The sequence below is a fragment of the Anser brachyrhynchus genome (genome assembly GCF_964034855.1).
Source record: "Anser brachyrhynchus genome assembly, chromosome: 14".
Lineage (NCBI taxonomy): Eukaryota > Metazoa > Chordata > Aves > Anseriformes > Anatidae > Anser > Anser brachyrhynchus.
Genome location: NC_137709.1, coordinates 9,004,238 through 9,032,229, shown reverse-complemented (window position 1 = coordinate 9,032,229; position 27,992 = coordinate 9,004,238). Strand labels below are relative to the sequence as shown.

The window sequence follows — 27,992 nt, the reverse complement described above, 5'->3', positions numbered from 1 at the left end:
ACATTTTGGTTTCCCGTGCTGATGACAGATTGGGTGTTACATCATAAGGTGGGACCATTTGATATGACAGTTCGCTATATATTCCCACTTCTACCTGTGCCCTTCCTCTCCCACACCGAGAGCGAGCGGGCTGTAGTGGCACTGCTGCCGTCTGCCATGAAGACCACCGGGCTCTTTGTGAGAGCGGCTGTAGCCCTCTGCTGCTTCTTAGGTGAGTGTTTCCTGTCCTATTGCATAGGTTGCTTTAGCTGAACCAGTGGCTGGGTGATCAAAAAAAGTACTGAGGTCTTGTGATGTGCAGGACAGCCTTATTCCATGAAGGAATATTCTTCCTGAGAGTGTAGCAAATAATTAGACTGACAGATCCAGGTTTCAGCAAACCTCATGCAGATGACTGCTTTCATCTTGGTTTATAGGAGGAAATTGCTGAGGCAGCAGTCTTAGTGCATGGCAGGAGCTTGCATGTGGAACTACTGGGTACAAGGGCAAAGCAAAGCTGTTTGCAATGGCATCCGTGTCCATGTGAGCAACATAAGCGCAAACTTTAATGGCTAGAATCGCTCTGTAAACTTTACTGTGCCGTCCCCGGTAACTGAGAAGTTTGTGTCTTGGGATGGATAGTGCCGGTGATCGAAAGCCATCTTAAATGCACATCTGAGCTTCTGGAAATCAAATACAAAATCTTTTAGAAGAGGTTAAACTCAGAGTGCAGAATTGAAAATGCCTATATCACTTCCCTGTAATGTCTTAGGAACCGATTAATACATGTGGTCTCCCCCCTTCTATCTGCCATCAGAAGTGGAATGAAACTTTATTTAGTAACTTTTAATTCATCTTATGACCACTTACTAACTTACTAACGTAATGTACATTTTCTTAAACGCAATAAACCAATCGACAAGTCGCTGAATTTAATTGTTTCATAGGAAGATTTGCATGTCATCTCTGCACATCAATATATATGTATTTTTTTCTTTTCTCTCTCTACTTTTCTTTTAGATATTACCTTTGGAATTGAGGTGAGTTACAGATTTTTCCATTTATTCTGTTCTATTCTGAGCTTCTCGTAAAATAGAAACAGTATATAATTACCTGATGAGCAAGTGGATTAAATCTAATGAAATCCTGGCTGTTCAAATAATATTTGCCAGTGCATGATTGAATGATATTGCCGAATCATGAGAAAGTAAAACACCCCCCCATTTATACTATTTTCAGTTCATTAAGTAAAATGAAGAAAGCAAGAAGTAATTATACAATCCTATTGTAATAACTCTTAAATATAATTGAGTTACTCCGAGTCAAAAGGCAGTATATTACCTCCTCAAGAGGAAAGTTGTCTTAAGACGATATGCTTGAAAGCATCAAAGACCATGATTCTGATATTTTTTTTCTATATGGTAAGACCCACAGTATTGTGTTCTTTTCTATCCTTATGTTGGGTTGAGGAAAACGGCGGGGTCCGCATGATGGATTTGTCTGCAGGTTCTTCCCACGCAGTTACGAGACTCCTGTAACTCACCAGAGACTGTAGCATGATTGGAAACGATCAGATTTTGAGCTGAGGGGCTATGGAGTACGGCCAGGCTCCCAGTTACCAGATGCCTTCGTTAGGCACCGACTCTCCCACAGCTGTCCTTCCTCCATGTCGTGCCTCCACCAACCCCCAGCAGGAAGGCGTAATCAAAAACTTCTGTAGAGAAGTTTCCCTGCTCTTGACAGCTTGAGCAGGTTCAAAATGATACCTCTGGGTTTCCTCCCGGCTGGAGCTGTGGGCACTGCTGCAGGAGGTGGGAGGCTGTGTGGCTTGTCCTTTCTGGGCAGGAGCTGACCTTGGGGCTGATGTTGTGCTGCTTTCACAGGTTGACTGCAGCCAGTATTCCAGCAGCATCGGCAAGGATGGGACCCTCTGGGTGGCCTGCCCAAGGAACCTGCAGCCAGTCTGCGGCACCGATGGCTCCACGTACAGCAACGAGTGTGGGATCTGCCTCCACAACAGGTGAGCTTTGCTGGAAACCCCGCAGAAGCGGCAAGGTAGGGGACTTGGGGTAAGGGTGGCAGCTCCGTCCCCCAAAGGTGGGCTGTGCAGAGGAGCATGTGAGTTAGCACCAAGGTGTTGACACTGCCAGCCGGGAGGTGACGACTGCTCTGCACAATTCCTGACACAGGTCTACTTTCTTCTAGGGAGCACAGGACAAATGTAGAGAAGGACTATGATGGAGAGTGCAGGCCAGATCATGTTACGGTATGCACTACAGTAAGACAATGTCTTGCTCTGCTGTTGTCCATAAAGACTTAATTTTATTTAATTCTTTTTTTTTTTTTTATCTATTCCTGCTATTTTTACAGATTGATTGCACCAAATACAGACAAACTGCAAAAGGTGGTAGTGTCCTGGTAGCCTGCCCAAGGATTCTGCAACCAGTCTGTGGCTCAGATAGCTTCACTTATGACAACGAATGTGGGATTTGCGCCTATAACGCGTAAGTCTTTTCTGCAGAACATCCTTCTGGATAATTAGCAACAGCTAAGGCTCTTGGAAACACTTCTGTAAAACACCAGGCTTTCTTAAGGCAGGTGTCTCGGTGAATCACTTTGAAGCTGGCTGCTTGTAATTCTCCAGCCAACTTCAGTTTTCTTCCCCATTCTCTCTCTGTGCTCATGAGGGGGATCACAAAAGAGCCAGAGCAGAACCATGAACAGATCAAACTGTTGCTCCTAATACCATGTGATATGGAAATACCATGCATTTTCTGCTCAGCAAGTGGTTCCTACTATCCGTGGGGTGCATCCAGACAACTCAGCCAGTTGCTGTGTCCTATGTGGTGGGTGGGGCCTTTCTTGTCCCAGTGGTTAGAGGGAGACAGGAAAAGTTATTCTCAAGGCTCCCTAACCAAAGAACCTCTTTCTTCCAGAGAACATCACACCAACATTACCAAAATGCATGATGGAGAATGCAAGGTGGATGTTGTCTCAGTAAGTGCAATAGAAATCAAAATCTCTCTCTTAGGGCTGTTTTACAGAGAGAATCCCAGTGATTTCTCTAGGAAACTGCAAGAGGATGGTATGACAGGACTTGCAAGGGTCCCAGTCCATCCTCTGGCTTTCTGCCCAGTGCAGGTGTTTTTTGTATCCTCCCTGTCCCAAAGAGAGGGTCATTCCATATATTCCACATCAAAGGGACAAAAGAGGAGGCCCAAGGTTTTCCTGGCATTGTGCTGTACAGGTTGGCAGTTTTCTCTCTGGAGATTCCTCCCTTTGCATTTCCACCCCTTGCAACAAGCATTCAAAATTCCCATACTGGTTGCTTTCACAGACATAGTGAGATCCGTAAGAGCAATGAGCGTGCATATTTATAGGGTATAGCTCATTGTGTATTTATACAGGGCCAAGAGCCCAGTGCCTCAGGAAGAAAAACTTACATATTTCAGCACAAAAACTTGGAGATGCAGAAAGTTCATTCTCCAAGTGACAGACAGCCATTTTTAGCCCTTCAAATCCCATGCTTAACTACAGGGAATTAGAATTAATAAGTAATAATGGTGCTGGAGAACTGGAGAGAAAACTAACACAAACCAAAACAATATTAGTCAGATTTCTAGCGAGTGAAAAATGTTTTCACGACCATTTTGTTGATGAGAAGGGATCCTACAATTTTATACATGATCCTCTGCCTGAAGAATTCATTCTCCAAGATAGGTCCTTTTTCTCAGCTCCTAAAGAATTAGGATAATATTCAGCCTATTTCTGATACAGTTTAATTTAAGTGTGTCAGGGCTTTGTTCTGTCACAGAAACTACGATGGCTGTGTTTTTTTTGTTTGTTTGGTTGGTTTTTGTTTGTTTTTTTTTCCCATTCAGGTGGGATACCGAACGAAAAGGTTTTCCACTGACTTTTCCCACATAGCTAAGGCTCCACCGGGGCTAACTCTCCTTATTTTGGCAGATTGACTGCAGTAAATACCCATCAACAGTCGCTGAAGATGGCAGAAAATTAATAGCCTGTCCAAGGATCCTGAATCCAGTTTGTGGCACAGATGGCTTCACATATGATAACGAGTGCGGGATCTGCGCCCACAACGTGTAAGTGCCATACGTACCCCACTCCTTCAAAGTGGCCAGCAGTGCTTCACAGTCCTGGGAACCTCCCTTCTATGTTGCTGCCTATGCCTATGTCTTAAAGTGTGTTTAAAAAACAGATTATTTGGGGGTTTATAGTGAGTTTCCTTCCGTGACACCCTCTTCGTTCTCATTAGAGGAAACCTGCAAGAGTCAGAACATGGCTCCTTGGATCAGTCTAGTAGGCTGGGCAGCGACTGAGCAGAGGAAGGAATAATTCAGAATATTGCTTTAAATTAGATGTTATGAGCAGACGTGAGGAGCTTGTTAATGAGCAGAGTAATGCAGCTATCTTGATACAACCTTGTAGAGAGGCTGAAGCCCTGTTTTTTTAGGTATCTGCTTTAAGCTATGTCTGGATCATTTTGCATGTGAGTGTGAGTGAGAGTTTAAGCTTTTACTTACTCAACTTGATTGTCTCCCTCTTCCAGAGAGCAGAGGACCCATGTCAGCAAGAAGCACAACGGAAAATGCAAGCAGGAGGTTCCTGATGTGAGTATACAATATAAGGCATATTTCTCCCCTTGTCTCTACCTACTGATATATTTCCTGAGGCTACAGCTACTCTGAAAGTGAGCAGGCTTGAAGCCTGGCTCTCTCTACAAGTCCTTTAAGTCTTGTCAGCCCCTCTTGTTAAGGATGCCTACATATTCCAGTCCATCCTGATGCAGGTGTCCTTTGGGTCCTCCTTGCCTGCACAGCCCTGGCATATGAGAGCTATACACAGAGTTTACATTATGAATTAGTACCTACACCAACTTTTGCATTGAGGATATATTGTAGTATATGGAGCACACCTGAAGTTCTGTACTGAGACAGTGAGTCCCAGAGCTGGCATCTAGGACATGCCAATGCGTGTAAAACACACAAACATGGAACGTGGTCAGTGGAGGTTTAGAGCCTCCTTTGAAGATGACCTCCAAATGCATCACCAGCAAAGTCCATCTTGCTTTACTATTTTGTTTGCCTTTTTTTGTTTGTTTTGATAGTGCAGAATGAAAAAGAGACTATTTATTTATTTATTTATTTATTTATTTGCTTTTCTGGCATATCTTGCAAACAGTTTTGGTCAAAATGTAACCTCCTTGGGTCAGAAGTGAAGTTGAATGGCATTTGGGATTGACTGAGCTACTTGCTCTAGTGATTTGGCATCTTGCAGACTATAGAGTGCTGTGTAGTTCCTCCTGGGAATGAGAGGATTCGTGCAGAACTGACTCATGCTGGTTCTGAGAGAAATGAAGTACAGCACAAGTGTTGTTTCAGCATCCCAGTGTAAAAGATACAGAGACAAGCAGGAGATGATGCTAGGGTTTGTCTTGGAGAACAAAGGTTTCCCCAGGGCCAACACTCCTGCTTTTTGCAGATCGACTGCAGTCAATACCCGGCAAGAACATTTAATGGTGGTAAACGTATGGTACGCTGCCCACGGATCCTGCTCCCAGTCTGTGGCACAGACGGATTTACTTATGACAACGAGTGTGGCATCTGTGCCCATAACGTGTAAGTACTGCAGATAAGACTTACTTTTGGAGTGACTAGCCATGGTTAGTACTCCAGGTGGCTTCCCTTTTGATACTGGCATGTCTGCATGTCTCTTTCTGTTCCTTTTTCAAACTCCTGAAGCTCTGTCACCTCCGTTTCCTTTCCTGATGTGCTGTCTGTGCTCCTCAGGGAGCTGTGGGAGAGCCAGCCACCAGCCTGAGCACACTGTGAGGGCTGTGGGATTTGGGCAGAGGAAAAAGTGGATGGGACTGCTATGAGTAGATCTTAATGGTCTGTTACTGCTTAGGATTATGTTTGGTAATGACGGGTAGAAGCTGGTTAATTAAGCTGTCAGATGCCTCCTCTAACATATGCGCTGGTTAAGATTTTGATCCGCTCTGTGACTGCTGGGTGCCACAGGGCTCAGCCGGTGAGCAAGCTAACACTGGCCTCTCCCTTTCAGACAATATGGGACTGACGTTAGGAAAAGCCACGATGGACGATGCAAGGAGAAGAGCGTTCCAGTAAGTGTAAATAGAAGTAGAATGAGTGCTTTCTCCTGCACTGCCCAGTCTCCAGGAGGAGCTGGGGGGTGCTTGTGCCTTGTGCTGGTGCTGCAGTGCTCCCTACCCATTTGTAGCAGCTGCGCCCAAGGGGCTGTACGTTTGGGCAACAGAGAAGGGGAATAGGCCAGGGCTTGGGAAACAAAAGGTCTCTGAACAGAAACTACCAAAGGCAGCCCAAGAACCATGCAGCCCATTTTAGCACAGTAGGAGAGGACAGAAAGCTGTGCTAGATGTCTGTGTTTTCATTCAGTGCTAGGATTTCCACTGCAGCAGACAGGCTAAAAAATCCTCGTGCTGTGGTCAGCCAAGAAAAATCTGCTTCCAGGTATGCATACAGAAATAGCTGTATAAACATGCACAGTAACAATATGTGCTGATAACATCTCAGCACATTTATTCTGCTTATGCAGAGCAGCTATAAAACACTGAAAATAACTTCATGCATCCCCAGGGAATGAGATATATTTTCTATAGTAAAGACATGATGTTATAATGCTGTCTTTGCTATAATTTGCTCTTGGACTGTGTGGGAAATATGGGTAATAAGAGAGACTACACTGGGGAAAATATGCAAAATGACTGTGAAGTGTCAGATGTTTAGCTAGTGTAGACTGATTTCCACAGTCATCAATAGATATTTGCCTATTTATCCTCAAATATTTGAACTGGTTGTAAAGATTTTTGCAACAGGAGCTGGTAAAACAATTTCTTGTTGCCGTTTTCAAAATGCTGAAACAAAACCTCAGGTTTCGTTCAGTCAGGCTGGACCTAATGTCAAACCGGACCTAATGGCAAACTTCTTGAATCAGATTCCTTTGGTCAAGTGCTTGTTTTGAAACTTATAGACATCCTAGTCTAGGATAACTACCTTTTTGGTCCACTGTTCCTTTCTTCCCTCTGTTAGCAGGCAATACCAAACCCAACTACAATTACATAATTCATTTCTAATGGAAGACCAAACTTAAAACCAACCCTGATTTTCCTCTGGCAGAAGCTTTCAAAATCTGGAGGACCAGAGCCAGCAGACTGTAGCTGAGGCACGTTCCCAGCTCCCAGCAGCTGGCCCAGCATTGTTACTTTATCTCCCCAGCTTGATTGCTCCACATACCTGAGAGATACCCCAAGCGGCGAAGCCATCACAGCCTGCCCCTTCATCCTGCAGGAGGTCTGTGGGACCGATGGTGTCACCTACAGCAACGACTGCGCACTGTGTGCCCACAACACGTAAGCCCTGCAGGTCACCCTCTCAGAGATCACCAAAGTTGCTTGTTGAGCTTTTAAAACTCTGCTTTCTCTCTTTTTCCAGTGAATTTGGAACCAGCGTTGCCAAGAGGCATGATGGAAGGTGTGTAGAGGAAGTTCCCCAGGTAAGTGGGACCCAAAGAAAAGTAAGAGCTTGAGGTGGTGCTTATTGCCTAATTGTAGGAGTGCTGGTTGGTTTTCATGGCGTAGCCTCTGCTGGGTCATGCAGCTTCTGCTGCCCTTTTTCCTGCGGGTGAACATCACCCCCCGGCAGCAGGAACGCTGTGCACTTCCTGCAGTCTGTCATGGAACGAAAGAGAAGAGGACAGGTGAGGAATGATTTATGAAACAGGTAGCATAAATGACTTAAAGCATTACAAGGAAAAATTTGCTTTCCCACAGCAGTCTATCATAGCCACTGCAGGAACTTAGCAGCCTGTTTTGGCAGTATGGGAAGGGGACGCAGGTGACCCCAGCTACCTGGTGCCTTCTAGATACTCCTGCTTTGCAAAAGGATGTGCTGCAAAAATTAGAAAATTACCTACTTTTTGAGTTCCCATACCTAATGTAACAGAGGATTCAAACTCCTCTGAGGTGTTTTTTCTTTTTTTTTTGTTTGTGTGCATGTGTGTAAGTACAATACAATCCAGTGTATACCAACAACGAATCTTGTAAAGATACTGAATTAAATATATTTGGCCAGCTATAAACTATTTACACTCACTGGGGAATAGAAAAACAAAGCCATCTCATTATCATGTGTTTGAAAGAGTCAACATTCTGAGTCAGATATTTCATTTCTATACAAACAGACTATGAAATGTCATTCCTTTGTTTCCTGGGTACACTCTGTGCTCAGGCTGGGTGAGATACATAAATCAGCGAGGAAGACCTCACACTGGAGAAACTGGGACTGCTAAAACACAAGGCCAGTTCTTCAACTGGTGTAAATCATTTTCAACTGCTGTCAGTCCTTCTGGCAGATTTCAACACTCAGAGCCAGCCCCTTGCAACAAAAGGCCTGTCAGCACATCTCCTCTCAATTCTTGTGGGCCGTGAAACACTCCTTGGTCACATTCAGCTTCTCTTGCAGGAAGTGCATAAATCATGCCATTTTGATTTGTTGATTATTTATGAGCTTCATTTTGCAATATCCCAGTAGGTTCAGCAAGGTATAAGGGCATCATGATAAATACAGAGCTGAATGAGTGATGTGCACCTTCAAGCCTTGATTCAGTCTTCTCCAGCATAAGGCTATGAAATGAAATTGCTAGTTTTCAATGAAGAATGAGTTAATAAATAACCATAATCTGTCCCGTGGCAGATCCTAAAAGGCAGAGGCATAAACAGGGGTTTGTGTCTGGGCACCATGGCACATTTGCTGTCTTTGTTTCACAGCTTGACTGCAGCAAGTACCCAACTTCCACGCTGAAGGATGGCAGACAGCTGATGGCCTGCACCATGATCTACGATCCCGTCTGTGCTACCAACGGTGTCACTTATGCCAGCGAGTGCACACTGTGTTCCCACAACCTGTAAGTACTTGCCCTTCTCCTGGGGGGACCCACAGTGGCTGTGGTTGGACCACGTCCTTGAGGGCTGAGTAACGCACAAGGACTCTATCTGAAACAGCGTGCTGGATGGGTCCCCTCTGTCTACCCTGTTGCCCTGTTTGCCATGGTTGGCATTTGAGATGGGCATTTAGCAAGGCCTATTGCCCCCAGAACTCCACAAAGAGTGTTCATTGACTTATTCCAAAAGATACATCCCCGCTCCGTAAAGGCACACTCTTGCTAATGCTATGCAGCTAATGCTAAGCTAATATTTCTGAAAATCTGTGTGCTATACAGAAACGAGGCTGTGCTCTTGCACCATGGTTCTAACGGTAAAGGTTGCCTCTAATATTTTCCCTCAATCTTCCAGGGAGCATCGGACCAATCTTGGCAAAAGAAAGAATGGACGCTGTGAAGAGGACGTTACAAAAGTGAGTGGGAAAAGATGGGGACAAAGAGCAAGGTCCAGTATCTGTTACAGTCATGGGGAGCTGTCCCCTGCTTTGGGTCACAAACCGGAGGAGCAGCATGCAGCCCTTGGGAATTTCACATTGGTCATAGAACAGCTGCTCTCCATCCCATCGCTCTGTAACAGTGCAGGGAAAGGATGTGGCAGTGGGTAGGAATAGTATGAGGTCACATCTGCCACCAGGAGGGAGCTGAGTTGGTTATTCTCATAATTTTCCAGGCAGTTTCATTTCTCAGTGGGGTGTCATTGCTCGTGCTGGGGGACATGGTTTGTTCTCAGGCAGAGTCTCATGTCCTCTTTGTGTGTGCAGGACTTTTGCCGTGGCTTCACAGAGATCTCTCCCATCTGCACCATGGAATATATGCCCCACTGCGGCTCTGATGGCATAACATACAGCAACAAATGCACTTTCTGCAACGCATACCTGTACGTATAGAAATAAAACCCTTCCTCTCCGCATTTAATTCCTGTATCTGCTACAAATGTAGGGCTGTTTTTGTAAGGCATTTTTGACTAAGTGCTTACGGGTGTGTGGAGGACATTTCTGGTGCACCATGACTTCTGCAAGGAGGTGGGGTGTTTGCTTTTTAAAGGAAAATGCAAAGCACTCACTTCTGGCAATCTGTGTGTGGCTTCCTGTTGTGTGGTGTCTTTTTTTTTTTTATAACTTCAAAGACAGTTTGCTTAGTTTCACCAGCGTGCAGTTTGTCCCACAAGCTCATCAGAGCATGAGAGAAGTACTTCACCAAACTAGCTGGATGTTATCAAATGTTTAAAACCTGTCATCTTTCCTTTAATGATAATAATGAAAGTAAATATTTGGACTTTTGAGACTGTTCTTTACCTTCTGTCAACCTTAAGCCAACATTTGGGCTAGTGAAGAGAGGAACAGGGCTTCAGCACTGAATGTAGTCTGTGTCTAATCCTTCTCTCCTCTTTTCACCAGGGAGAGCAACAGGACTCTCAAACTCATGAGCAGGTCCTCATGCTAACTCTGCAGTGGAGTCCAGCACAGGAAGACAAACTGCCTTGCACGTGACTTTTCATGGGCTGATCTTCCCCAACAGCTTTCCTTCAGCTTGTTTTGTCTCCTTAAGCTCCTGAAACGCGTTTTGGTCAATAAACTCACTTGGCAACATTTATATGTCTTCGTGCTTTGTTTCATACCGTTTCACCCTTCTCCCCAGCATGGTACTTGCACTGGTGCTCATTGATTCATCTATTGATGTTCTGCTCTACCAAACAATGTGGGTAAAGATTTTCCTGCCAGGTGTCCATGCCATTCCCCCTCCAAAGAGGGACCTGGGCTCCCTTTGAATCTCTCTGGCATTTCCTTATGCCTCACAGTCTCCTTTCACCTAACTTTTAACATCCCGGTGTGACCTGATCGTGGGCTCCGTCTCTTTAGTCAGTGCAGGGAGACGTTCACCTCAAGGGTGGCATGGTCCATCTCCTCCACAGGGCAATGTCTAAGGCGGGGTGGATGGTTTGCTCTCAAAAAGAGTGTTCTCTTGCTGTTGGCTAGAAAGGGAAACTCACGGAGTAGCTGACAGGTGCCCCTGCCCTGGCTCCTGCTGCCTCCACTGCCTGTGCAGCCTGTCTTGTGGAAGAGGCAGCAACTGCTGTCACAGGAGGTGATCCCAGCCTGTCTCCACTGAACTGACCTCAGTGCCATGTGCTGTGTAAGATACAAGCTCCAGGAGGGGAATATCAAGCTTCTTTCAGGGTCGCAGAGCAGGAGTGTCAACGCATGAAGTAAATACCTTGATTTGTTGATGTTACCGGACGGCCTCAGTCCTGGTGCCTGAATCACCCATGCGGTGGGGAACAGGTTGCAGTAAATCACTGCAGCCACCTGCCTTCTAAAGCCATTCGGGAAGGAAAAGGATGCAGGGGATTGCCTGTGACCAGATTTAACTGAATATGTAGCAAGTCGCAGGAAAGCGTTTCTGCACGACAATTTTTTCCACCTACTTTTTTCAGCCCAAGGAGCTTGGTATGCAGTGATACAATTGCTGTCACTTGGGTCTGTGTGGATGTCAGGGGGGGTAAGAGGACATGGGGGCCACCCCCACCAGCTCCACTCTGGTTCCCTCAGCCTAGGGCTATTGGAATTCCAATGTTTGGGGGTTAAAGGATTTATTTTGGGCTATAGCTAAAGCCTCCCTCCTTCAATGTCCCATTGTAGTTTACCAGAGAAACACAATTATTTGGACCAGTTTGGAAAGTCACTCTTTGAATTGTCAGGCTAGATTAATAGGGTGAAGGCAAATGTTCCTGACTTGGAGATACTGTGGGTATTGTATCAGGGAATGAGGCCATAGCACCTCCATGCTATTAGATTCCATGGCTGGCATGTACTTTTCAAGATGATTTGTAACTAACAATGGCTTATTGTGCTTTTCTTGAGTCTGTGTCCTAATGTAAACGTTCCTTTAGTTTATATAACCTTCTTGCCATTTGCTGTTAAGGTGTTTTTGCAGAACATATGTTGCTTTAATCTAGTTTAACTGTTACTTGGTTATCCTGAGGGATAAGACCTGAACAAAGTTTTTGTGGATTTGGCAGGCTTTCACTTGGACTTCGCTCCGATACTGGCTTTTGCAGGCCTTTTCAGTAAAGCAGTCAGGATCCAACTGAATGGCATTAGTCAGGCACAGACGTGCCAAATCCTTCTCTGTGGAGCTCATTGTTTGATGACACCAAAGGCAAACATGAACTCAGAGAAGCACAAAGTTGAGGAGAAGTCAGGGCAATCCAGGGCAGAAGCCAAAGTGGTCATTAGACACAGTTGCCATGCAGTATTTGCCAGTAGGTTTTGTATAAAAGTACAAAATGGAATAAACCACAAAAAAATGGCAAAAGTCTAATACTGGAGTTTAAATATTCACCCAGGCTCGGGGGGTGTTTTATGAAGCAATATCACTCTATAAAAGTAGGGCAGCTGCCGTCTCATGGACAGAGATGTTTTCTGTGCTGCACTGCTGTTTTTCAGCTGTTCCAGGGTCACTTACTGAGGGTCTGTTAGTTAAATGATTTCTTTTTGTTTCATGGTGATACAGAAGCAACGGCCAGGCAGAGAAGAGCACATTCAAGAGGAAACATTGAATTTTGGCGGCCTGGGAGAGAGGCAGAACAACACCAGGTCAACAGAGTCACGAAGAGACCTGAAAGATGGTTTTAAGGTACAACTGACTTGGCTGGATGAGTGCTTGGCCATTGATAGCCAGAGGTTCCTGTGCTGGGGAGCACCAAGAGCTCATTTCCTGAGCTCAGTGCTCAGAAGCCCGTGAGATCAGAAGGAGCAACCTTCTCCAGCCCGAGGGCGATGGGCTGCTCGGCCTCCTGCCTCTCGCTTCTCAGATGCGCGATGCTGCAGACCCTGAGCCTGACTTTCTTACTTACCTGGGGCAAAAGCCTGGGCAGTTTCAGAGCGGTCAGGTTACTCTCAAAGACCTTTCAATTGTCAAGCTAAGCTTTTATTTATTTATGTATTTATTAAACTTGGAAAGAGGTGCTAAAGGATCGGATGCAAGGGCAGGGTTTAGTGAACTCTTATTTTTGCACTCTTTCCATGAACAGCAATAGTTGCAGGTGTAGCCTCATGCGCTCAGGCAAGGATACAGTGAAGGAAAAAAAAAAGACAACTGACTTCCCAGTGCCTGTTGCAAGTGCAACATCAGGCACCTAAAATTTGCTGCTAAAACACAGCAGGTCTGGCTCTGCACAGCGCCTCGCAGCTGCTCTGGCTCTGGGGACCAAGCTCCTGAGCAGCACTGGAGCTGATGAACTCCCATGTATTTCACACTGAGAATGGTCCAGCCTCAGGAATCGTGACTTGTAAATGCATATTGCAGAGGCGACATTGTAAAATTATAAATGTTTTCTCCCCTTCCTTATTTGTCAAAGATATCTTTATAGCCTTATCAATGTTTTCTGAGACTGTAGTCATTTGTCTTACAACAAAAAAGAGGAGGAAGAATGAGGGGAATCATTTAATTTCTTGATTGATAAGTGGGATTTAGAAAACAGTACTTAACATAGTCTTTTTCTATTGAGCTGTAAGATATTTTTGATCATTTATCAGCATGGTGTATATCAGCACTCACCCATCTGACTTGAAAAAAACCCTTTTCACTGACAGTCTCTGTACCTAAACATCATTCAAACTCTTTACCAAAAAAAGCTATAGGTTTCAAAACTGTTTGCTGATAATCTGCCTTGTTTTAGCTTTTCTTCCATATGTTGCATTTGCTAGAGGCGTGTGGATGGGCCTAAATTCTCTGTTGCTGATCGTGAGGGGTGCTTGAGAATGACGCAGCTCATCCCACTGATTTTTTAAACTGTTCTCTTGGCACAAAAATATTTCAATTATATTGTTTTTACTACTTTTATAGCTATATGTTCCTCAGGTAAAGGAAATTCAGAAATAATTATACAAACTCAGTGTATTAGTTGCAAAGGTCTACTTAACTGTCTGCTAGTAAAGGAAATAATTTGGGGGACTGAAAAAATATTTCCTCAGCCCTTTATACTTAAAAGTACATATTCTGGTATGCATTTATTTCGTCCATCAGCATGTTGACACTCAGAAACATTCGTTCTCTTGCTGTTATCATTTGATACAACTGTATTTGATTCCTTGCCATGCTCTGGACTCCGGTTGCATGCTCTCCACCGATCAAGATGTAGATAAGAAAAAAGCAGCACGGGGAGGGAGCTGATCTCCAGCTGGCACATAGCCACTCAGCCTGGGAGGGCTTCCCAGATTTCCACCAGCTGAGGTGCAGCCCCATAAGTTTAAACACACTGTGAATTTGCAAACAAAGAGAGTTCACATAGCGTATTCCTTTCTGCTTGTTTTTCATTCATAGAAGCAAAACTTTAATTCCCTTCAATTCCTCTGAAGAATGAGGAATATTTGGAAATGTATTGCTTGAAACTTGTTTTGTCTGTTCCCTTTAAGGCTGAGCCACAAGGGCACTGCTGAGGACGGCAGTCGGGGCCCCCTGGCCAAGCGCCGGACCAGGACCAGATCTGTGGCACAGATGGTTTCACTTACATCAATGAATGTGGGATCCGTGCCTATAATGTGTCAGCTCGATAGAAAGAGCATGCTTTCCGAGTGACAGTCCCCTAGCCCCTGGCTTCTCCCCATGCTTTTCCGATTCATTCTCCTTTTCTCCATCTCCACTTGCTGTTTGTGCTCAGGGGGATATCATGAAGATTTAGAAGAGAAAACAAAATAGCCGGAGTGGAAATCCAAATGATGCAGCTTATTCAGCTGTCATAGTTTTGTTGACTGATAGGATTATAGCAGAGATGTTCAAACGACTTCATTGTCAGTGGTTAACTCAAATGAACTCTCCTCCACTTGCATCATTTGGGGGTTTATTTACATTCCCAGCATCCATCTCCCTTTGGGAAAGTGGGCACACTGGATCTCTAATGGCAGACTTTCCCTCCTTCAGAGAATGCAGGGCGTGCAGTGACAAGAAACATCAGGGGGCTCGGGCACAGCAGTAATCCCAGCGAATAAGAACGGACGCGAAGCACGAGGCGGACCGAACTCCCATTGCCGTCCGTGGCAGCATCCCAAATGATGTCAGCCGGATGCTGAGCAGGCAGCGTACGAATGGACATAAGCGATGCGTATACCTTCTGTTGACATTTTGTTTGGCAGTGATTTAATGCTAGCTTCCTAACGCTGCTATTCCCCACAGTCTGCGTTCAAATATATGAAGAGAAGGATGGCAAAAAGATGCAAAATACGAGACAAGTCACAGAACTGTTTCTTTGCTATAGAAGCATGCACAAACAGCCTCCTCTGACAGCGTCAGGAGAGCACAGCATAACATTTTTCAAGGCCAGAAAAGGAAACTCCCCAAACCTCTGCAGATACCAGTGCATTCAGCTCTCCTGATACCAGAATTTTTGTCGGGTTGCAAATGGGGCACAGTGCCAAGCCAGCGGGTGCAAGGGCCATAGCAGCATACACAGCACAGCAATCACCACACGCCTAGTAAGTCAGTAGCTGCATTACTTTGCTAATGCAGTCATTCAGAGGTGGTAAAAGACCTGCTACGTACTTCTTGCTCATAACTGTACAGTAGTAAAAGCACCTAATTCAGCAACGTGCTCCTTTCTGCCAGCATCAATGGCACTTCAGTCATGTCCAGCTGCAAAGAATCAGCCAGTGGTCTCATTAAAGCCCAGCTCTGTAGAATAAATTAATTTGTTCCTCTTTCTTTTGATGTTATTGATGAAGGAAGAAGTACCTGGTGGTTATGGTCCTAACGGTCTGCCAGCCATAGAAACCCTCTCCATCTAGATCCTCCTGTTCCAGACAAGTGTCCTGCTTACAGCACCATGGTGCATGCTCTCTCTCATTTTCATCTCCTTCTCTTTCCCACCAGGGAGAGCTGTGCATTTTCATTCTTAGCCACTCTGGAGAATATGAAATTGATATTGCACCCTGTCCCTCAGAAAGAAAATCCCTTGTTGCTTCTTTATTTACAAGAGCCTTCTTAAAAAGCAAACCATCATTCATCCCAAATCCAGAGGTTCCCAGTTTTCTTTCCACAAATGAAAGCAACCACCTTCATTTGTCTTTTTAGATGTTGTTACTCATAGAATTTTTGCTAGTTTTTTTGGCTGAGGTCCAGCAGCATGTTTCTGTCTGACGCTCTCCTTGCTCCTTCTCTGCATTGCATCTGCCTGTGGTTTCCAATGGAAAGAAAACTTTGCCTATTCTGTGCATAAACTTCTGCCCCTCTAGCTCCCCGAAGGAGGGCAGAACCCCAGCTCACCCTGTGCTGAGCATGCCTGAAGCAGGACCCAGGTCCTGGTCCAAGGGGCCACGGGTGGTGGGAGGGTCTCACTAGCAGAACTGGGCTGATCCCAAAGCCTTGAGTCTAAGGCTTTGGCCATTTACTCAGTGAGTAAAGTTCCTCAGTCACCTACAAGCCCAGGTAGGACTCAGAAAAACATTTATTCCAGCGCTTCTGTTCCTCTGCTTAAGAGCATCGCTTGTTTGCAGCCAGTCCTCCCCAAAACGCACAGACTTGGTGTGTAACTTACCAAGCAGAGGGAGATGTAAACACCAAAGGTTAATTACCCTCCTGTCAGAAACGCTTCGTGGTCCGTAGACATTGCTGTCAATCTTATGAAACAGAACCGAGGGCAGGAAGCACTGAAGGCATGTTCCTATGATAAATTAATGAGACTTGGCAGATCGCTGTGAAGAGATGATCCCTGTGTTTCATGGGAGGCTGTAACCTGCCTCTCCAGCCAGCTTTGCCATCGCCTTCATGTCGTGGTCCTATTCAGGACACCTAGCTCTCTGCAAGCAAGCTGTGGGATGCAGCTGTACAGGGATCAAGAGATCTTCCTTGAGGCCTTTAGTATTCCTCTTTGCTGCTCGGTAACACGTAGCAATTACTCATCCCAACCATACTGAATTGCTTCTTCCAGCCCTGCTAGCTAGTCAATAAATATATCTTATTTTTGCCTATAAGTCTCTCTTGGCAACACCACTCTTTGGTGACTTATGTAGCTGTTTCAAATCCAAGGGACACAGCCACGATCCCACTGCTGCATGCTATTCTGGGGACACATGCTGCTAGATGACTGGTAGCACAAAAATGCCTCATCTGCTGCCCTTTAGAGACGTGTTCAACTATTCCCCTGGTTTACATAACCTCGGAGCAATTTACTTTCATGGCAGAACACACTTATTCACTCTATTTTAACTATGCATTGAGCTATAAATAATGTCTCCATGCAGATAAGAATCAATTTTATTTTATTTTTTTATAATCTTTGGAAAAATATTTCCCCAGACCCCAGCTCCTGAAGGAGACTTTTGCAGCCTGAGCAGTGAAGCTGCCACGTTGGCTGTCTCCTGGTGGGCAGCACCCCTCCCAGGCTGGCTGCTGCTTCCCCCAGCCGCCTCCTCGGTGTTACTGCTTGGGCTGTGGCGAAGACGAAACGAAGCACTCAGCAGTGCACAGCTGAGATCACTGAAGTGTCATGAAAACTGATTAAACCAATGATTTCCACTTCCTCTGGCCAGCTGTAGGATAACATCTCCTGCATTACCTCCAAGCCACCTTCCCTAGAGTACATGTACTCCAAAGAGTAACAGCCTGAGCCATTGCCTAGCCAAATGTCCTGCTGCTTATTGCCTTCATTTTCTGCTGCTTGTTCTAGTGTTTTGCCTGCATTCACACAAGTAACACTTGCCTCATAGCATGGAGCCCTGACCTGCTGTCCTCATCATCCAGAAACCTGCCCAGAGCTGGAGCATAGCATGAGCTGGTGGGGAATAAAGGTACGTCTTCAGAGCTGGTGGTTCTGAGATCTGTGTCTGCAGCAGGCCACAGCGCTGCAGCAAAGGGGTTGCTATTTTGGCAAAAGATTCTTATTTTTTTGGTGCAGATAATTTTTCTGTAGGTTTGAAGGCTGATGCTCCACTGCAAAAATGTTGTGATGGCAGGAGGTCTGGGCTATAGCAGCAGTAGAGAGACTTTAGAATCATTGAGAAGTAATAATATTCTTGAACGTGAATAATTTTGTGGAGTTTGTTTGCTTTTTAACAAATATTGTAAACTACTCTTTTTGATATGCACACTATTTCTGGCCATTCCCTGTAAAAATATGCTGGGAGCTCTTCGTATCTCTTACCCATGGCCTTTAGCAGAAATTGTAGGAAAGCTCTGAGGCTGTTCTCCTGGGCTGTAGAGAGATTTTATGTCCCTTCATTAACAAAAATCACCCACAGGAGAGAACACTTGTTTAAGTATTGTACACATAAAATAACACAGGTTGAAAAGGCTCTCTGGAATTCTCTAGCCTGACCCCTGCTCAAAGCAGGGCCAAATCCAAAGTCAGCTCAGGATGCTCAAGACCTTCCTTGGTCAGTCATGGCTTGAATATCACCGAAGAAGGAGACTCCTGTCTGGTCCCTGCACCACTGCTTGCCCACCCTCGTGGTGAAGGACGTTTCCTTGTATTCAGTTAAAATGTTGTCTTTCTTCTGGGCAGCTTTGAGGAGACTCTGGCTCCATCTTCTCTATAACCCTGTTAAGGAGCTGCAGATAGCAATGAGATCCCCACAGCCTCCTCTTCTCTGGGCTGAAGAAAGCTGGCTCCTCCAGCCTCCCCTGCATGCCCTGTGCTCCAGCCCCTGACCAGCCTGGTGGCCTCTGCTGGCCACGTTCCCACTTGTCAACATCTGTCCTCGCAGTGGGGCAAGGTACATTTAATTCATCACATACGTAACGTGAAACCACGTTAGCATTCACCTGCAGGGTACAAAGTTCTGCCCAGGGTCCTGTTAGTTCAGGAAAACATTCACTGGTGTTACCTGAAGCAAACTCTATTTAATAAGTTCTTAAACACATGAATATGTTTTCATAGTGATATGTTTTAATTATATCGATGATTTTATTTGCTTTATTGCTTTGCTCAAACAGCGCCTTCAGGCACTAGGTGAGAGACAGATCTTCCATTTGTTCTGTATTGATTTCTCCAGACGTGTGGCTCAGTTCAAATAGTTACTGGCCGCTCTGTGGCCAAAAGAAAGACAAAGATGGAAACTGTAGTTTGAGTTGTATTTAGCAGGCATTTTGGAGTGATTAGAGACAATTTCATGAAACAGCTACAACTAATCATTGTTATTTCCGCTTTTTACAGCGGATTGCTGATGAAAATGTGACAGAACCCATGAATGTTTGGAAAAGTGTAGTTAAATCATTTGTCATTCATCTACTAGCGTATTACTTGCACTGAGGGGTCACATAAATGCTGAGAAAATGCCCTAACTTCAGTTACAGTCTTCCAGAGAATATGACATCAATGTTAATAAGGAATCATAATGGGAAATTTAAAACAAGAAATTCCTTGCACAGAAGGGAGAGGATGTTTCATAATGGCCAGATCCTGCCCTGCTCTCAGTCTGCTGACCATCTGGAGCTCATGACCTTAAGATGTGACCCTGTCTTTACTTACAGTTCTCTGCCCTTGTGATGGCTTCTGCACACCTGAGGATTTCCCTTTAGCCAAACAGCCATTAGCCATATGCTGTACCTGACTTTGAGGACTAAAAGACTGTAATTCAGTGAACTGCAGCACAAGATCAGTGGCAGGATTGCAGATGAAATCCTTTCTATCTGTATTTCCAGGGGTAGCTATGAACAACCCATGTTATAGAATGATCTTAACCAACTGTGGGGTTTTTCCACGCTGTTACCAAAGCCAGGACAAGCTGCAGCCCTGGATGGGGAGGCTGCAGATATTGGCTGTGAGTCTGCTCCACGTGCTGATAGCGGGTGGTTTCTGGGTGGTGTTTTTGTGCCTTGTACCTGGGCGGCTCAAGAGAGAGTGGTGCTCCCCAGTCAGCCTTAATTCAGTAGATCTCAGTCTCCCTGGTGTGTCTGTGGGCTGAGCCGTGAGCCAGCGAAGGAATTGATCTGCTGAGTAACAGACGGGCATTGCTGTGGGCTGAGGAAACCTGCTGGTGGCTCAGGGCCAGGAAGAGCCAGATCCAGCGCTGAACCCGGGGCACTTGCAGTGGAAAATTTTTTTCTGTGGTGTGTGCAGGCAATGCACGGCAGCCTTTGGCAGGCAGGTGCTCTCCACCCATCGGGAGAGAGGTCGGTCCTGCCTTGGGGAACAGCCCTGTCTGGGGCAGGGAGCAGGCTGGAGCACAGCACAGCACTGCACGGGCATGAGACAACCTGCTGGAAGCTGCCGGGTCTGGCCAGGAAGGATGGTGAGGACAGCTCACAGTGGTCTCACTGCATTGCTAGAGAAGGCAGTGCTGAAACTCGTATTTGGCCCAGAAAGGTGGACCTCCCTCCAGCTGTGCAACCATCAGCTTATGCAGGCAACGAGCAACAGGAGTCTTGGCGTGCTCCTCTAGGTGCTAAGGGGAAACATCTCTGGTTCCCAGAGATGCGTTCCACAAGACACATAAGGACAATATATCTTGACGATGTGCCAAATCTCTCTGAAATATTCATGCATGCTTCCTGTAATTTATAGAAGCAAGCCCAGCAGAAAAAAATGTAATGCTCCTCTCTCTAAGGAAACTCATCTTTTCATGTAGAAATGTAATCTATATATTCACACATCTGTGCTGTGGCGTCCTTAACGTGCCAGTGCCCAGTATACGTGACTCCATGCACTATACTGTGATTTGTACATTTAAAGATCAAAGCATACCCTTTAGACTACTGCAATGCATCAGACACCAACACGGTTCCTCAGGCTTGCTTTCAGTGATTTCAGATGAATTTTGGCTGATTAATGGGCGCTGCCTTGTTTGTTCGAGGGAGCACCTGTAAAGCATCTCTTGCTCTGCATCTCCCACAATGCTGAAGTCCCTGCGGCAAAATACAACGGGTGTCCTTGCTATTTTAGATGTGTCAAAGGAAGCATGGTGATAAACTTGAGGTTAAGGGCTGCAAAACTAAGCCTGCTAAAACAGCAGGGGTCCAGAGCTCCTCCCAGGAAGGAGCCACTTGAAGAAAGGTGGTGTGAAGGCTGGACGTGTGAGACAGACAGAAAAATTGGGACAGGCTCTATGTTTTTAGTATCACTTTCTGAAATGTCTGTAGGGGGAGAGGATCTACTGTACTTTCAGGCATAGCTGGTGCCTTAATGTAAACAAGTTCCCCAAACTTCAGAGTTGTTTGTTCTTAAGACTGCTTGGCAGAACACTTTGAATCAATTCATTTAGCTGTGACTAGGTCTGTAAATAAATGCTCCCTCCTGATAAGGTTCAAGTGACATTTTTAGTGATGTTTCACAGAATTTAACCTGCTTTCAAGTCTTCTACTGAGCTCTTCTATTCCTAGGTGGTGAAACTGTCAAGCCCTTTCCATTATCAAATCAATGTTAAATACCATTAACTTCACAGGTTAGATGTGGTCCTGCCAGCCTCACCTGGCAATGGTTAATCAGTTCTGCTGATGGCAAAGCCTTGCTGACCTGTGTTCATACCTAGTGGTGAATATCAAGGAATGCAGAAATTCATGTTGTCCCCTCTGATACTGAGTAGGAAGCAGAGCTTTGTAGCCTGAGCTGCAGACAGGGTGGTCCTGAGCCTCCGCTGCTCGCTGCTGGGCGATGTCACTGCAGAAATGAATGAAAGAACTGCAGCTTGCTCTCCTCAATATTTTGTGCTACTTAGGTTTCTAGTGCAGTCTTAAAGAATTTTTTTTTTTGGTCTAAAAGGCTGTTTGTTTGGTTTTGACCAATGAGAGCATGTGACACTTGTCTCAAGCTATTAACCGAATGTCCAGCCAAAATCAATTGCATAGGAGACGCAGACCATTACCTGGAGGTCAAGACCTCAATAAATATTACTGGCCTCATTGTACCAGTGACAGATTCAGCTGGCTGCTTCATGTTACAGCTGAACAGTTTAGACACTGCGTTTGTATATATTTGCAGCCTGCCTCGGAAAGACCATCTCAGGAGCAGAGCACCAGCGGGCAGCCTGTGGACTCAGGCAGTACTTCCACCGCGACCATGGCAGGCATCTTTGTGCTGTTGTCTTTAGTGCTTTGCTGCTTCCCAGGTGAGTAACTCTCAGGGTGCCGCAGAGGCTTCGTACCTGAGAGTCCTGGCTATCTCTAAGAGAATAGGATAGTGGCCATCAAATAGAGATTTTCCCACAAAAAGCCAGGCTGCCTCGATGCACTGGCATCTCACAGGATGCAGGAGTAGATTTCACGATGGTGTTAGATGGATCGCTGTTGTAGCTAGGTGTCTGGAGTTCTGTGCTCCTAACAGATGTTATTGCACGTTTTACACTCTTGGCACTGTTACAGTGCTTACACTTGTTGCACAATTATAAAGAGTGGATAAATGTTTGAAACACAGCCGCAATGAGGTGGTCAGACCTCCAGCAACTAGTCACAAAAATATTGTAATGGTACAGGCAAGTTCTGTGTAGAAACCTGGCAGCTTTCCTGCAATGCTTTTGCTGCTAATGGAGAAACAAGAGATGCAAACAAGCCCGAGTCTGATGTTCTCCTTATGTATTTACATCTCATGAAATTACAAAATCAAAGACAAATGTTGTTTTTTTACACTCAGCTTCTTTAGATTGTATATCCCTGACAACAGATGCTGTATATGTTTGCTTATCCTGTACGTGACTATTTGCATTTATCTGTATTGATTCAGGTTTCTTTTCAGATATGCAATAGCTGTTTTCTAGGGTCAGAACGGATGTGTAAAAAGATAAGGAAGGAAAAGCTATTCTTTTTTCAATTAATAAGTCTACCTATCTCTTTAAAAGAAAAAAAAGAACAAAGCTATTCAAAAACACCTTTAATCAGTCAGCAATAAGAAACAATTATACTTATCACCATTTTGAAAAAGTCATACATGGTTTACTTAGTTCAGGAAACCAGTCCGTGGAAATCACTCAGTTTGGTCCTCTGTGTTGGAATTTTACATCTAGATTTCCAATTAACTGAGATATTATTGATCACATTGGCTTTATTTCACATTTTTTTTTGCCTCTGTTCTTTTTTTCCTAGATGCTGCCTTTGGGGTTGAGGTGAGTGGGAGATTTTTTCTTTTTTTTTCTTCCCTTACTTAATTAGTGTTGCTATAATCAGATCCTACAGTGTAAAATATTAAATTTATGCTGTTCTGCGCTCTACATCTATGCTGTATGTTAATAATGCAGTAGTAATATAAAATTGCTGGATTAATTCATTTCTGACCAGCTCTAAACTGGTCTAAGCTTTAAGCTGGTCATATGTGACCAGTTCTAAACTGATGTCAATAGACTGTGGTACCAGAAACTACCCCAAAACAACCTACTGAAAGAACAAAATACTGTGAGACTTTCCAGCTTCCAAATGCCAGGCCTTTAGACTTGTTCCTTTGGTTAAAACTGTTCGTGTGTGTTGAGAAAGAAAGAGTATTAACGGAAATGCACTGGAGGGGCCATGAGAATGTGAGAGTGAGGGACCCATGCTCAGCCTGTGCAAAATGATGCCTAGAAAGCATGAGAGATCCCTGCTGGTTTATCCCTGTGGGGGGCTGCATTGCTGTAACCCTCCCTTCTTCATCCTCCTCCTCCCCCCTCTCTGCATGGAGAGGTCTCGGCAGGAAGGATTTGCCTATTCCCAGAATGACACACCAACACACATTTGTGCTGTGGCAGGGAAAAACCCACCGTGGGGAGGCTGGATCTGGTTGCTGCCATGTGCAAAATGAGAGATGATCATAAAACGCCTTCTCCATCCTGTTGCTGTGCATTCCTTTGACAGGTAGACTGCAGTAGGTTTCCCAACACTACGAATGAGGAAGGCAAAGAGGTGTTGCTCTGCACCAAGGACCTCAGCCCCATTTGTGGCACCGATGGAGTCACGTACAGCAACGAGTGTCTGCTGTGTGCCTACAACATGTGCGTACTGCGTAGGGGAGCTCATCCTGCGAGCAGACAGCGGTTCTTGGGGCTCCTGGCAGCACCTCTTCCCAACAAACAGTGATCTGTCATGTGTCACTTATGTCAATTCCTTCGGAATGAGCTTGGGTAGCACTGCGTGACACTCCGTTGCCTAGATATCGCTTTAGTCACTGTGTCTCTTTTTGCTGGTGTAATTTATTCAGGCTTTTCTTCTCCATCTCAAGGATGAGCCAGATGACAGCCCCTAGGGCACGTCTCATCCCAGCAAGAAGGAGCAAAAAGATGGGGAGATGCTCGACTCTGAACCATCCAAAATGGTCCTAAACGTCTCAGGGTCTTTACATTCCTGCCAGCCACTCAGTGCCAGCTGGTCAGGGAGGACAGCACTACCTTCTCAAATATGTGTATACACAGATAAATTGCAAAGAGTCAGCCCTCCCCTCCCTTCCTTGTCTTAGGTACTTATTCCCAGCACCTAGGGTGCACCAAGAAGTCTTTGCTGGACTTCCTAATATTTGTTTTTTCCTTCTCCAGAGAATACGGAACCAATATCAGCAAAGACCATGATGGAGAATGCAAGGAAGCTGTCCCTGTAAGTGAAATCAATGGCAAAGGAAGGGGCAGGTTCATCTTTTGTGCAGCCAAAGCTGCATATTGATTTGCCTAATAATTCAAACACTAGATAAGAGAGCATATGATATGCCAGAATCTTGTCTTGGTCATCCTCAGGTGAACTTTCATCACAATGACACCCCCCAAAAAAAGCATTTTTCCTGAAGTGGTGGCATCCCAGAAGGCCAAATGATGCACGCGCTCTCCAGGTCTACTTGCTTCCTGCAAGCAAGCCCTCACTGGCGCTTTGTTGCATGTTCCCTCAACAGGTTGACTGCAGCACATATCCCAACATGACAAATGAGGAAGGCAAAGTGATGTTAGTCTGCAACAAGATGTTCAGCCCTGTCTGTGGCACTGACGGGGTTACCTACGACAATGAGTGCATGCTGTGTGCCCACAATGTGTGAGTACTGCGGGTGAGAGCTGCCTGGGGAGGCAACCGTGAGTCTGGCATGGGATTTCTACCAAGGCCTCTTCTGTAAGGCTCTTGGACTCCGGCCCTTCTTTCCCTGATAACTAGACCCTGTTTTCGTTTGCGATTAGAAAGAAAACCGTGCCTTTGTTCTTGAGAGAGAAGTAGAGGGCTGGGTGGGGACTTAACACGGGACTGAATGCTTCTCTTAACTAAATCAAAAGGGCTTGTGTGGCAGATATTGCCTTGCAGAGGACAGCAGCTAACCTAGGGTGTACCTGCATTGTCACACAACCTAGCTCCTGATTCCCCCAACACCCTGTTCTCTCGCCTGCCCTTTGCATCATGCAGAAGAGCAGCGCTCGAGAGGTGGTGCCACGGCCTGCCAGTTATATCTCACACTTTGACCCAGTGCCACAGAGCAATAGCATTTCTGTCTTTGAGACCATTGGGTACCATCCCATGTCTGGGGGGACCCAGGCCAAGTCCCGTGGGGGAAGGCTGAAGGCAGCCTCCCCTGGAGGCCAGCCCTGAGCTTGCTTGGGAGGCAGGGATGCTTCCAGGGCTGGTGTCTCAGGCAGTGTGAGCAGCTGAAGCTGGACATCTGTACCTGTGGCTGATCAGCATTGCTGGGACATGGAGTGTAGCACAGCAGGATGCAGGCAAATTTCCCTAACGTGGGTCTTTCTCTTCCCAGAGAGCAAGGGACCAGTGTTGGCAAGAAGTATGACGGCAAATGTAAGAAGGAAGTTGCTACAGTAAGTGCGAGCTGCCTAATGAAGGGTTAGCTTCTGGTCCTACTGATGTCAGTGGAAACACAGCCAGTATTTGTAACAGCATCGGGAGCATCACTTATGCTTCAGCACAGGGAAGGTTTTGCCTTCTGCACATGCAATACATGTTATCCACATTAGTGTCAGAAAAGGAAGAGGGTGAATGCACAGGAAAGGATCAGTAAAAGATCATCAGCAGAAATAGTCCATCAAGGCAGAACTGGGAGTAAGAACAGAGAATGGCATTGAGGATCAGACCAGTGGACCATCAAGCCCATGGTGGCTTGATGCAGAGCTCACTCTTAGGGGCCATAAGGACCATGTGGGAGAGAGTAAAAGTAGGGTGAGTAGCTACAGGTCTTCCTGAACACTATTCCAACCTCCATCACCTGAAAATAGCTGGAACTCAGCTAGGTGTGATTGCTGTGCAGCCAGTGAGCCTCAATGGACTTCTCTCCCATGAAATTCTCCAGCCTCTTCCTCTACCCATAAACTTTTTTTCCCCTGTACTACAGTGCCCCTCAGCAAGTGTAGTACCCATTTCACAAAGAAACAAAATCCCACTCCCATGGCATCTAGCTAAGTGCTGATATTTTAAGCCTATGGGAGAGATATTGGACCATTATACAGGTATCAGTGCTGTCTCTTCTCCAGACACCAGCATTTTTCCATTTAATTTCCTGGCCAGGTCAGGAACATGGTGCAATGTGACTGTAAGCACGGCATGTTCAGTGAGCAAGCTGCTGCTGCAGCTTGGAAATGCAGCAGTCAGACTGTGATATACATCTCTTAAACAGGAAATTATGCTCTATTTTTATATTATTAAATCCTGGTGTAGGAGAATCACACCTCAGTCAATATCAGATCGTGCAAGGAAGTTAATTATTTTTAGTTAGATTGCTATCGTTAGCACTGCAGCCGCAGTTAGGGGTTCAAGCCCTTCTGCTATCGACTCCTTCCTGCCCTTCGCATTAAGACTTCATGTTCTGCAGGTTGACTGCAGCGACTACCCCAAACCTGCCTGCACGGTGGAATACATGCCTCTCTGTGGCTCCGACAACAAAACGTACGACAACAAGTGCAACTTCTGCAATGCAGTCGTGTAAGTGCAACCGCGGGGCGCGTTCGCGTTGTCGGCTGCCTCCTACAGGCACAGATTTGCACGGTTTCTGCGTTCTTTGCTGACCAGGCATTCGGGGCAGAAAAAAATACCTGGCATTGTACCAACAGCTCGTTTTTACTGTTCTTTTTATCAGAGCGTCCAAAGAGCTATGTCTGGTTTATTAGTATGGAGGGTTTGAAGACAATTAACCCGAAAGGAGTTTTTCTTGCTTATTGCAAAGGAAATTAAATTTGGAGTTTCGTTACAGTTCCCCCAAATATTTTTCAGAATGGGTTAAATGATTTCACTCACTTCATAATCAAATAGCTAATGAGACTGAGTCCCCCAGTTTTTGGCTCTGGGGCAGGATCCTAATGTCTTCTCTAGAAGCCAAGTGAAAGAACAGATTACAGCACGCAGGACTCCGTGTCTAATCCATTTTTCTCTCTCCTCACTTTCAGGGACAGCAATGGGACTCTCACTTTAAGCCATTTTGGAAAATGCTGAATATCAGCGCTGAGAGAATTCACCACAGGATCCCCACTGGCAAATCCCAGCTAGAGATCTCACCTCAGTTCATCTCGCCCTCTGGGGAACTCAGCTCACTCCTGATTTTCTTTCTCAATAAACTAAATCAGCAACATTTCTTTGTCGTGTTTAATGCTCTGCCTCATGCGATGTTTTCTTCTGATTTGTTGAATGATGATGCCAGGCTGAATATGTTCCATGCTCATAGCTCTGGGATATAACAAGAACAACATCTTGCTCCCCTCACTGTCATAAAAGGCAGAAAATTAAATACAGATGCATAAACCTCAGCTCTGTGACTTTGCACATAAATGATAGTCTGACTACATTAGTGTTCAGACCCTTTTTAGACAGTTGAAATACTGCTCTGAACTGGTGATGCTAGCTGATCTCTACTAAGGTATTTCTAGTGCACTTTCCCCAGCAAAGCAGTTCAGCCTGGTGATGGGCAAGCCCAGAGCTGATGCCTGACCTCCTGAGCATAGCCCTTACCTAAAGACATAGCAAAGCCCACATTTTTCAGTCATGTGAGTGGGCCCTGCATGTTTTTCTGGGACCTCCAAATGACATTTTTCTAGATTTTCCCTCATCTTGGAATTTTATTCCACATACTTTAAAATAAATGTACTCTTTAAGCTTGTTCCTACTCCTGTCTCTTTGTCTTCTCTCTTAGTTCTTAATAGCGCATCATGCTC

The 27,992-nt window shown here is 45.4% G+C and overlaps 2 protein-coding genes across 4 annotated transcripts; both read left to right on the top strand.

Moving 5' to 3' along the window:
- The first annotated feature begins 31 nt into the window (after window positions 1–31).
- Window positions 32–10,568, top strand: LOC308177919 (ovoinhibitor-like). Its single transcript, XM_080555821.1, has 16 exons — window positions 32–211; window positions 1,000–1,019; window positions 1,863–1,999; window positions 2,185–2,245; window positions 2,350–2,483; window positions 2,916–2,976; window positions 3,946–4,082; window positions 4,550–4,610; window positions 5,482–5,618; window positions 6,064–6,124; window positions 7,257–7,390; window positions 7,473–7,533; window positions 8,807–8,943; window positions 9,332–9,392; window positions 9,741–9,856; window positions 10,377–10,568. Exons 1-16 carry the CDS (start codon window positions 64–66, stop codon window positions 10,420–10,422), a joined length of 1,512 nt encoding a protein of 503 aa, XP_080411947.1. The 5' UTR covers window positions 32–63; the 3' UTR covers window positions 10,423–10,568.
- A 1,897-nt stretch (window positions 10,569–12,465) lies between these two features.
- LOC308177913 (ovomucoid-like) lies at window positions 12,466–27,412 on the top strand. 3 transcript variants are annotated; one of them, XM_080555809.1, is made up of 9 exons: window positions 12,466–12,615; window positions 21,890–22,016; window positions 22,987–23,010; window positions 23,732–23,864; window positions 24,402–24,459; window positions 24,749–24,885; window positions 25,592–25,652; window positions 26,660–26,769; window positions 27,231–27,412. In XM_080555809.1, exons 1-9 carry the CDS (start codon window positions 12,481–12,483, stop codon window positions 27,274–27,276), a joined length of 831 nt encoding a protein of 276 aa, XP_080411935.1. In that variant the 5' UTR covers window positions 12,466–12,480; the 3' UTR covers window positions 27,277–27,412. The 3 variants fall into 3 exon arrangements, with proteins under 3 accessions (XP_080411935.1, XP_080411937.1, XP_080411936.1); XM_080555811.1 differs by lacking the exon at window positions 12,466–12,615 and adding an exon at window positions 17,509–17,762; XM_080555810.1 differs by lacking the exon at window positions 12,466–12,615 and adding an exon at window positions 21,678–21,779.
- The last annotated feature ends 580 nt before the right edge of the window (window positions 27,413–27,992 follow it).

Excerpts from the sequence above, each read along its gene's own strand:
- LOC308177919 (XM_080555821.1), top strand. The coding sequence starts at position 64 with ATGACAGTTCGCTATATATTCCCACTTCTACCTGTGCCCTTCCTCTCC. Across the intron at positions 7,534-8,806 it reads GTGTAGAGGAAGTTCCCCAG|CTTGACTGCAGCAAGTACCC; the intron begins GTAAGTGGGACC and ends TTTGTTTCACAG. Across the intron at positions 9,393-9,740 it reads GTGAAGAGGACGTTACAAAA|GACTTTTGCCGTGGCTTCAC; the intron begins GTGAGTGGGAAA and ends TTGTGTGTGCAG.
- LOC308177913 (XM_080555809.1), top strand. The coding sequence starts at position 12,481 with ATGGTGATACAGAAGCAACGGCCAGGCAGAGAAGAGCACATTCAAGAG. Across the intron at positions 22,017-22,986 it reads AGTGCTTTGCTGCTTCCCAG|ATGCTGCCTTTGGGGTTGAG; the intron begins GTGAGTAACTCT and ends TTTTTTTCCTAG. Across the intron at positions 23,011-23,731 it reads TGCCTTTGGGGTTGAGGTGA|ACTGCAGTAGGTTTCCCAAC; the intron begins GTGGGAGATTTT and ends TTTGACAGGTAG.